This window comes from Hibiscus syriacus, unplaced genomic scaffold (assembly GCF_006381635.1).
Source record: "Hibiscus syriacus cultivar Baekdansim isolate YM2019G1 unplaced genomic scaffold, ASM638163v2 tig00013960_pilon, whole genome shotgun sequence".
In the NCBI taxonomy this organism is placed as follows: domain Eukaryota; kingdom Viridiplantae; phylum Streptophyta; class Magnoliopsida; order Malvales; family Malvaceae; genus Hibiscus; species Hibiscus syriacus.
Window position 1 is genome coordinate 1,702,448 of NW_024062312.1, and position 9,787 is coordinate 1,712,234.

A 9,787-nucleotide genomic window follows, 5' to 3' on the forward strand; every position below is an offset into this window, starting at 1 on the left:
AGCAGCAGGCGGCCTAAGCTATCAAAGCAGAGAAGAAGAGATGGTTTCAGGGTCAGGGATCTCCGCGAAGAGGGTGGTAGTTGATGCAAGGCACCACATGCTGGGAAGGCTGGCTTCCATTTTAGCCAAAGAGTTGTTGAACGGTCAAAAGGTTGTCGTCGTTAGATGCGAAGAGATATGCATGTCCGGTGGTCTCGTCAGGCAGAAGATGAAGTACATGAGGTTCTTGAGGAAGCGTATGAACACCAAACCTTCTCATGGTCCCATCCACTTCCGTGCTCCTTCTAAGATCCTCTGGCGTACCATTCGTGGGTAATTTTCTCATTTCACCTACCTCTATCTCTTCTTTTTTATAGTTTTTTTTTAATTTCTTTTTTTGTTCTTCAATGTTGTCAATGAAATGGGATTTTGGGTTTGTTGTTCAGTGTTTATTCTGAACTTTTGGATGGGTTTTTGGTTAGTTATATTATTTAGTTATTGGATTTTGTGTTTCCTTAATCCTTATTGCTGTTTGGTTCTTGGGAAAATATATTAAAGAAATGTTGTTATTATTGCTGAGCTTAGTGAGTTAGGATTGAGTATACGAGTCGTGTCAAAAAAAAATTGATAATACCAATATACCATATATATATATATATCATTATGATTTGATGGACTAGACATATGAAATTTTGATATCGAGTCCTATTTTATTACTCAAATTTAATTTAAATTTTTTTGGAGTCGAGTTTGATTTTATGAAATTAAGAGTTCAGTTCGCGTTAAAAAATTGATTTTTTTGAGTCGAATAGAGTTTTGCTCACCCCAATTGAGTACCATAAGCTATAAAGATCTATGAGTCTTATGCTGTAGAAGAAGAGTATTTTACTTCATTGTATGTATGAATTATGAACTCTGCTTTGATTTTTAATTATGATGTACTTTAACGTCCCTTATGTTATTGACATCTGTTTTGGCTTTTAGGATGATTCCCCACAAGACCAAGCGCGGAGCAGCGGCTCTTGCTCGATTGAAGGTGTATGAAGGGGTTCCAGCTCCTTATGATAAGACGAAGCGGATGGTTATTCCAGATGCTCTCAAGTGAGTTTCAAACACCGGTTTGCTACTTTATTTTTTGGTGGAATTTAGATTTTGTTGCTTCAATGACATAGTTATGTTCTATGTTTTTGTTGCTCTTCTGGTTTTTAAATTAGGGTTTTGAGGCTTCAGAAAGGACACAAGTACTGCTTGTTGGGCAAGCTCTCATCCGAGGTTGGGTGGAACCACTATGACACTATCAAGGTGAAGATTGGTTACCCTGTTCGAGTTTTCAAATACAACTCATGTTTCATTGCTCTCTTCTTGACCCTTTGGAATTGTTTATGTGTGTGGATACATGCATTATTTAGTTCAATGCCTTGCTTGTTTTTTGTTTAAAATTTATCAGTACTTGCATTACTATAAGTTAAAACCTTACTTGCTGAACAATTTTATCTGTGGATCAACGTACTCGTAATATTTACTGCGGTCTCGTGTGGAACAATATAGTTTTAGTGCCTAGTAAAACTCCATAAAGTTTATTATGAAAATAAAATCTTTCATCAAGGACAAAGAATTGAAGAAGCATAACTTTACATGTTTTGTACTCTCAAAGAGTATTGTTTTGTGCTCCGGTATGAAATGTGTTTTAACTTTCGGCTGCTCGATTCTTCCAGGAACTCGAGAGGAAGAGGAAGGAGAGAGCTCAAGTAGCATATGAGAGAAGGAAGCAACTTACTAAACTTAGGGTTAAAGCTGAGAAGGTTGCTGAGGAGAAGCTTGGTGCCCAATTGGAAGTCATTGCTCCGATCAAATACTGATTCGAGGGCATTTCGATATATCGTCCTCTTCAGAAGCTCGATCACTCATAATTTTATTATCGCAATCGTTTCAAGTAGATGTTATGCCATATACCTTCGTATGTTCCTTTTTGGATGTTTAATGTTTTCAGGGTTTGATCTTGATCACTGGTCTACTGGTTTACCATTTGAGAAAAGGAACTATTCTCCTTTCGCCGTTTTGCAAATACCCTTTATTAAAGTTTGGTCATGACTGGCGAGTAAAACTTGACCCGGCTCGAAAAATATATTTTTTCTGAAATTTGAGATTATTGACCCAAATTGTTAAATTATTTGGTTTTTTAAGTTCGAGTCGGGTTAAATTTTGTAATTTTACCAAATGACATACATTTTACCAATTGACCAAACAGTTGTGGGTGTTCCTTTTACTATAAAATGCTATTGGTTCACTTGTTTAGTTTAAAAAAGCATTTAAAATTAGTTTTTTAATTGTTTATATAAAATAATTAAAATTTATTATTCGAGGATTGAGTCTAAGAGTAAAGGATTTGTATATAGTTTTTTTTACATTCAATTTATAATTATTTATATATTAGTAAACAATCTTTTATTTTTGGGATATTTTAGTTTCAATATTTTAAATTTCAATCAAGATAGATCTTATCGAATATAAATTATAAATTGATTAACAATTAACATATATTAATGTTATATTTTTATTTGTTTAATATAGTGATATGATATATATTATATAATCATTTTGAATGATGTGACATATCATATCATCACTTTGAGTGATGAGGCATATATTATAATGTTATTTCAGATGATGTGATATATGTTATGTTATTACTTTAACTTACATAACATGTCACGTTATCTAATAAGATTAATAACCAAAAATTTAAATATCGTAAATTAAAATATTTAAGAAAAGTTATCTTTTATAAAAGTAATTTTGCCATTATGCTTTTGGACATAATCTTTCCAAGTAGATGTTATGCTATACACCTTCGTATGCCACTGGGTATTCTTTTCTCTTTTGCTCGAGGACACTTTCATTATTTTAGTTTAAAATGCTAGGGATTTGATCTTTATTACAATAATCGAGAGTTCACTTAACTTATTAATTTAATAATATATTTAATATTTGATTAAATCATTAATTTAGTTTTCTTTTGAATATTTTAATTCATAACGATTTATTTTGGGACAAAACAATTCATAATAAGATAGAAATCGATTAATAATCAATATTTTTTCCTAATGATCAATATCATATTAATATATATATATATATATATATATATATATATAATAGCATAACACATGACACGATATCATTTTAGACACATACATCTTATTATTATTTTAGACACACATATCTATATTTCCAAACAAAGTAACATATATATTAAAAACAGAGATTGCAAGTTTTCAAACTAAAAACATAGGATAAATTACGTATTTATTATTTAAACTATCAGTTTTGATCCGTTTTAATACTTAAACTTCAATTTTTTCAAAACCATACATAAAACTTCAGTTTTTGTTTCATTTTAGTACCCGTTCAAAATTTTAACGTCAAGTTTTGAAAAAATTGAAGTTTAGGTACTAAAATAGACCAAAATTAATAATTTAGGTACTAAACATGTTAAATTTTTAATGGCGGGATACTAAAATAAAATGAAAACTAAATGTTATTTATGATTTTCAAAAAATTAAAAGTTTAGGTACTAAAATGAACCTAAAATTGATAGTTTAAGTACTAATGCGTAATTTACCCTGAAAAATATTAAAGAAAATCACTTAAATAGGGAAGTCAATTTTAATAAAAGGAAACCCTAGAATAACATGCAAGTTATGGTGAGCTAACGTAAACTTATAGCACGATGTGAGATCATATATGTTGGGAAAAAATATTAAATAAATAAAATAAAGGGCAGATAGAAATTGTTGGGTCGAAAAAGTTGGACTTTATTCATATATATTTAGTTATAGTAGTTGAGAAAATTGAGAGAATAATTGTTGATGGTAGGTGAAATTATGACATATTAGACTAGAAAAAATATAAAAATATATAAATAGCCAATATAAATAAATATATATATATATATATATATTATATATATATATATATATATATATATATATATATATATAATATATATATATATAACTCTTTTAGTTTTATACAGATTTAGGACGGTTGGATGAGTGAAAATAAATGACTGAGATTAAATGTAAGAAATGTGAAGATATTTAACTGGGAAAAAATAAGGAGTCAATCTCAGTCATTTGTTTTCACTCATCCAACGGTCTTAAGTCTATGTAAAACTCAAGAGTTTATATATATATGAGTTAATTGCACGCTATATTTTTAAACCATGAGTCCATGACCCTTATTTTAAGTTGAATTTTAGATCTTTCAATATTTTATTTTCATCTTCAAACTATAACTCTCATTATAATTTGATCTCTAGACTTTTAAATGTTCCTATAACATCCCCAAAATAATCTATAAATTTGGTGATAAAATTGGAATATTTACAAGTTCAGGGACTAATATAGAACGATGGTCGTGATTCAGGGATGAATTTAGAAAATTTGAAGGTTTAAGGAATAATTTAAAACGAGAATAAGAATTTAAGGATACAATTGAAATGTTCAAAAGTTTACAGACTAATTTAACATGATAGTATCGTTTAAAGATGAGTATCTCAATTAACTTATTTTTTTCCATTTTATTCATGGATTGAAATAATGGGAAGTAAATATTATTAATTTGTTTTCCTTATATACATGCACAACATTCTCCAAGATTGATTAAAAAATAAAATTAAAGTTAATATAAAATATATCTTATTTAATTTACCCTCTTCTAGCTCCTTGTTTTATTACATTTTCCTTAATTACCTCTTTCCCCTATTTTTGGTAATATTTCTAATCACTCAATTTTCTTCTCAGTCCTAATTTGATCATTAAAGTTCAAATATTTTCAATTTACTCATTTTTACTTATATTTTGGTCACTCAGTGTTTTATCATAAATGGAAGGATGACATGGAAGCCACATGCATTATCCGTGTTATTTTCTTTTTCTTTTCATTTTTTAAAATTTTATCAGTTTCCTTCAAAGATGACAGTTTTACAATTTCATCCATATGTAATGTCGGTTCTGCAATTACCATTCTTCGGAGTCTTCTCCAACCACTTAAGATATCAAAGAACTTGTCTCATTGCCTGCTACCACTCTATCAATTTATATTGCTTAAATCAATCTAAAAAATCATAAAATTCATTTCTAAACCCGAAACTTATGAAACCCTAAATCACTCTAATATGTAATATCTACCATCTTATCAACATTAAATCAAGATATAAAACTCGCTTCCTCATTCTGCACCTCTCGACTTTGAGATTTGGAAGAATATGGTCTATCATTGAAAAATCAAAGGGAATTCAAAACTAGAGGGTTTTTTTCACAAAAACGAGAAAATTTCAGGGGTCATTTCATAATTTTTAAAAGAGAAAAATCCAATCATAATATTGTTAAGTATTTAATGGTAGAGTGAACAAAATAAAAGTAAATCAATAGTTCAATGAGTAAATTAAAAATTATTAAACTTTAGTCACCAAAATGGGAATGAGAACAAAGTTGAGTGATCAAAATGTACAATTTATCCTAAAAAGAATTAACATATCGTTATGAAATATACAATCGTATTATTTAAAATTAGGGTAAATTGACGTTTAGTACATAAATTATCAGTTTTGGTCAATTTTAGTACCTAAATTTTCATTTTATTCAAAATCATTCCTATAGTTTCTGTTTTATTTTAGTACCCGTTCAAAATTTAACGTTAAATTTTGGGGGGAAATTCGACAGTTTAGGTATTAAAACGGACCAAAACTGATAGGTTAAGTACTAAACACATTAAAATTTTAATGGCAGAATACTAAAATGAAACAAAAACTAAATTTTAGGTACAATTTTTTTTGGAAGTTTAGGTAATAAAACGGATCAAAACTGATATTTTATGTACTATATGTGTAGTTTACCCTTAAAATCATATTAAAATATTAGAATAAATTTTAATTTCTCACCAAAACAAAAGCAAGAAAAAAAATTAAGACAGAAGTGAAGGGAACAAAATCGTATGCAAAGTAATTACTGATATATTTCCATAAGAACAACAAAAACTTGTCTTTTCGGTTACCCTCCAATCAATCATCAGTTTTTCTCCTTCAAAATCATTTCTGATCTTCACTGCTTCTTCCATTTCTTCTCCACCATCAATTTTCTTCTCTCTTTAATCTGTGTTTTCTTTTCACAATAACTAAAGCTTGAAGAAGATGAAACTGGTCCACTGCTTCTCCACTCTACTCGTTACTCTCTTACTGAGTTTTGATCAGATATCGGCGAAATGCAAAACGGTGACGGTTGATCAATCCGGCCGTGGAGATTTTTCCACTATTCAATCTGCTATAAACTCGGTTCCATCGAACAATGAGTTCTGGTATTGCATCAATGTTCGTCCTGGTACTTACAGGTAAATATAACATTCATAACACATACAAAGTATATGCATGTATGCATGTTTATGTTTATGTGTATGTATGTATGTATGTATGTATGTATGTATATACTATATAGGGAGAAGGTGAAAATCCCAGATGATAAGCCATACATCGTCCTCAAAGGTTCAGGCCAAAGGAAAACCATGGTGGTCTGGAATGAACCCTATCTGCAATCCCCAACTTTCAGTTCTTCAGCTGATAACACCATTGTCAAGTCCATGAGTTTCGTGGTAAGCAAGTTATTGTCACTTTCGTTTTTCCACAGATTTTGAATGGTTTGATGTTCTTTATCTTGTGTGAAAATGGATAGAATTCATACAACGGTCCGAACAGCAAAAACAGTAGGGTTCCGGCCGTGGCCGCCATGGTTGACGGCGACAAGAGTTTCTTTTTCCGGTGCGGATTTTCGGGTGTTCAAGATACTTTGTGGGATGCTAACGGCCGTCATTACTTCAAGAAATGCCACATCGAAGGTGCCGTGGACTTCATTTTCGGTAACGCCCAATCTCTCTATGAGGTAATCTTATAAGAGTTATCGTGTGACATTTAAATCATGTGTTCGACCCTATCATGCGAACACAAGTGTTATTGATTATGTCCTTTATAGGATTGTTCTATACGTTTTCTCGGGGAGATGTTGGAGCCAGGGCTTGCCGGTTTCATCACGGCGCAAGGGAGAAACAACCCGTACGAGTCGAATGGATTCGTTTTCAAGAACTGTGACATCTACGGTAAAGGGACGACCTTCTTAGGAAGACCCTGGAGAGATTTCTCCAGGGTCCTTTTTTATAATTGTAAATTTTCCGATGTCGTCCACCCTAGTGGTTGGGATGCTTGGAACTGCGTCGGCAAAGAGTATGTATCGATTTCTTTCGTGTAACGTTAGAATTCGAATCCCAAACATTATAACATTAAAATTTGTGGTATTTTTGGTGTAGGGAACACTTGACTTTTGCCGAGTACAAAAACTACGGACCCGGGGCAGACACATCCAAGAGGGTGAAGTGGGTGAAGAAGCTCGACGCCGGAACGGTGGTGAAGCTAACCAGTATGTCATTCGTCGACGACGACGGGTGGTTCCAAAGCATGCCTACTTAGTGTTTTTAGAGTTTCTTTTGTGATGGATTATTTTTCATTGTTTCTCTCATTAAAACTGTACGGCCATCTTTTGTAATATCACGACTTTGTAGTATCTTCACTTGATTCTCTCTTTCTATTTTAAAATCGTTTACCTAATGCTTCGTTTTACGTAATTCTTCGTTGGGATTTGAAAAAAATATAGTGTTGGTATGATATATTTTTAAATAATATTTGTTATATCTTCGGAGATATATTTCGGAAATTTCTCAACCTCTACCGTATCGTCTCTTTGAACAAATTTTGGGTTAAACTACTTTATGACATTCCATCGATTAAGAGGAACAAATATTATATCATTGGATTAAGGGAAACAAATAATCTTGGGTTAAGCTACTTGATGACATTCTCTTGTTTGTACAAGACGATTCGTTGGTTATCGCATATATGTGTTATATGAGATTGTTGTTAAGGGAGATTACTTTTTCCGTTAGCCATTTTGGTTCTTCTTCAAGTTTCTCTTCTCCGTGTTTTAATGCTCGAAGCCGTTGGCGTGTTCAGTTTATGTACGTCATTGCTCCACTTGTTAATGGTTTTGTTTATCAGGCTATCACTAAGCGATCATTGTTATATTTTATTTTCGATAGTCTTAACTGTATTTGTTCAATCTGTAATTGACAAGACGTTTGTTGATACGACTTTCGATAAATGAAATATCCTTATTATTTTTAAAAAAAAAAGATCACAATCAAATAATCTCATAAAATTTGATTGTATAAATTGAAAAATAATATTCTAATTAAGATGTTTTCAATTTTAAAGACTTATTTAATTATAAGCTTTCTAAAAAATAGTTCAATTGAAAAATATTTAACTTAATAACTTAATTACCATCTAATAATTTGTTATATAAGCCTATATACAAAAGATGTCCCCGTCAATCAACGGGATTGGTCAAATTGTAAGTAGCTTGATATTGCTTAAGTAATATCTCATATTCGAGTTCTTGCGTATGTAGAAAATTATTGTTGGAAGACTCACTCACTAAAACTAAATGTATAACTCGGATTAATTTAAATTAATCGGGACGAAACTTTAAAACCGAGGAAAAAAAAATTGGCTATCAACATTCATGTTTTTTTAATCAACTTTCCAATAAAGGTGGTGGAGGTTGGACATACCTAATCAACCCTACGATCCATTGTTTTACAACTAATCATAATAAAAACAAATCATTTATATATTATTTTATAAGTGTTACCCAAATAAGCTATGATTAATTTGAGAAATTTTACTACCTAATTGTTCTATTTACTTCTGAAAAAAAACATAAAATATCAGACTCTAATCATGAGTTAAATTTTTGTATTTAAAATATTATATATTTTTATATACTAAAAATCAATGCATATATGGATCAATCTATTATTAGGGTCCACTTTAATTATTATTTTATTAAATTAAAGTAATTATAAATTAGAATGTTTAATCTTAATGTTATAATCGTTGGTGTTCGAATTCATAAACTCTAAAACATAATAATAATTTTATTAACTATTAAAATAAATTGGTTCGTGTAAGTCCACTCCTATTAAAATAAATAATAAGGAATAGGGGTGTAAACGAGCCGAGTCGAGCTCGAGTATTATTGAGCTTGACTCGACTCGAAAACTCTGAAATGGAGCTCGACTCGACTCGAAAACTCGCGAGCTTAAAATTTTCAAGCTCGACTCGAACTCAAAATCCTGAACTGAAGCTCGTGAGCACCTCGAAAATGCTCGAAATGAAAAAAAAAATTCTTATACTTAACTCAATTAAAGCCTCAAACTCGAACTCGAACCTTAAATATATGAAAATTTTACTGTTTTTTAAAAAATAATATATAAATGTTAATATTATTAATAATTTATTTTTAAAAACTAAAAGCTTAATATATTATATTTTCGAGCTGCTCACGAACTTTTTGAGTCGAATATCAAGTAGATTTTTTTGGCTCGTTAAGAACTCGAGTTGAGCTCGAATCGAGCCCATTCAATCCGAGTATTTATCAAACATTGATCAAATTAATATCGAATAACTCGTTATCTGTCTCATCTCATTTAAAGCCCTAATAAGAAAAAGGGAAAACTGTTGTAGGAGAGAGATGTTTCTTACAAGTTACAACTTTTTACCAACTTGGGGGCAGTTTGGACTGTCCCTAGAAAAAGAAGGGAATAAACAAATCAGCTTCAATTTTTTTTAATTTTACCACTAATATTTTATTTATTGAATAAATATTTTAGATCGAGTTTTATAAAAATTTACTCTCTCTGG

General features: G+C 30.6%; 2 protein-coding genes across 2 annotated transcripts; both read left to right on the top strand.

Moving 5' to 3' along the window:
• Positions 1 to 17: 17 nt before the first annotated feature.
• On the top strand, positions 18 to 1,980 carry LOC120206737 (60S ribosomal protein L13a-4-like). Its single transcript, XM_039206318.1, has 4 exons — positions 18 to 312; positions 964 to 1,080; positions 1,194 to 1,281; positions 1,695 to 1,980. Exons 1-4 carry the CDS (start codon positions 41 to 43, stop codon positions 1,836 to 1,838), a joined length of 621 nt encoding a protein of 206 aa, XP_039062249.1. The 5' UTR covers positions 18 to 40; the 3' UTR covers positions 1,839 to 1,980.
• Positions 1,981 to 6,043: 4,063 nt separating this feature from the next.
• On the top strand, positions 6,044 to 7,554 carry LOC120206559 (probable pectinesterase 29). The gene is made up of 5 exons (XM_039206180.1): positions 6,044 to 6,369; positions 6,474 to 6,627; positions 6,708 to 6,914; positions 7,005 to 7,252; positions 7,336 to 7,554. The coding sequence occupies exons 1-5, from the start codon at positions 6,173 to 6,175 to the stop codon at positions 7,493 to 7,495; spliced, it is 966 nt and encodes a 321-aa protein (XP_039062111.1). The 5' UTR covers positions 6,044 to 6,172; the 3' UTR covers positions 7,496 to 7,554.
• The last annotated feature ends 2,233 nt before the right edge of the window (positions 7,555 to 9,787 follow it).

Bases quoted from the DNA above. Each gene is read 5' to 3' on its own strand.
- LOC120206737 (XM_039206318.1), top strand. From the start codon at position 41: ATGGTTTCAGGGTCAGGGATCTCCGCGAAGAGGGTGGTAGTTGATGCA. The intron at 313-963 runs GTAATTTTCTCA...TTTGGCTTTTAG, and splicing joins CTCTGGCGTACCATTCGTGG to GATGATTCCCCACAAGACCA. The intron at 1,081-1,193 runs GTGAGTTTCAAA...TTTTTAAATTAG, and splicing joins GTTATTCCAGATGCTCTCAA to GGTTTTGAGGCTTCAGAAAG.
- LOC120206559 (XM_039206180.1), top strand. From the start codon at position 6,173: ATGAAACTGGTCCACTGCTTCTCCACTCTACTCGTTACTCTCTTACTG. The intron at 6,370-6,473 runs GTAAATATAACA...TATACTATATAG, and splicing joins GTTCGTCCTGGTACTTACAG to GGAGAAGGTGAAAATCCCAG. The intron at 7,253-7,335 runs GTATGTATCGAT...TTTTTGGTGTAG, and splicing joins TGGAACTGCGTCGGCAAAGA to GGAACACTTGACTTTTGCCG.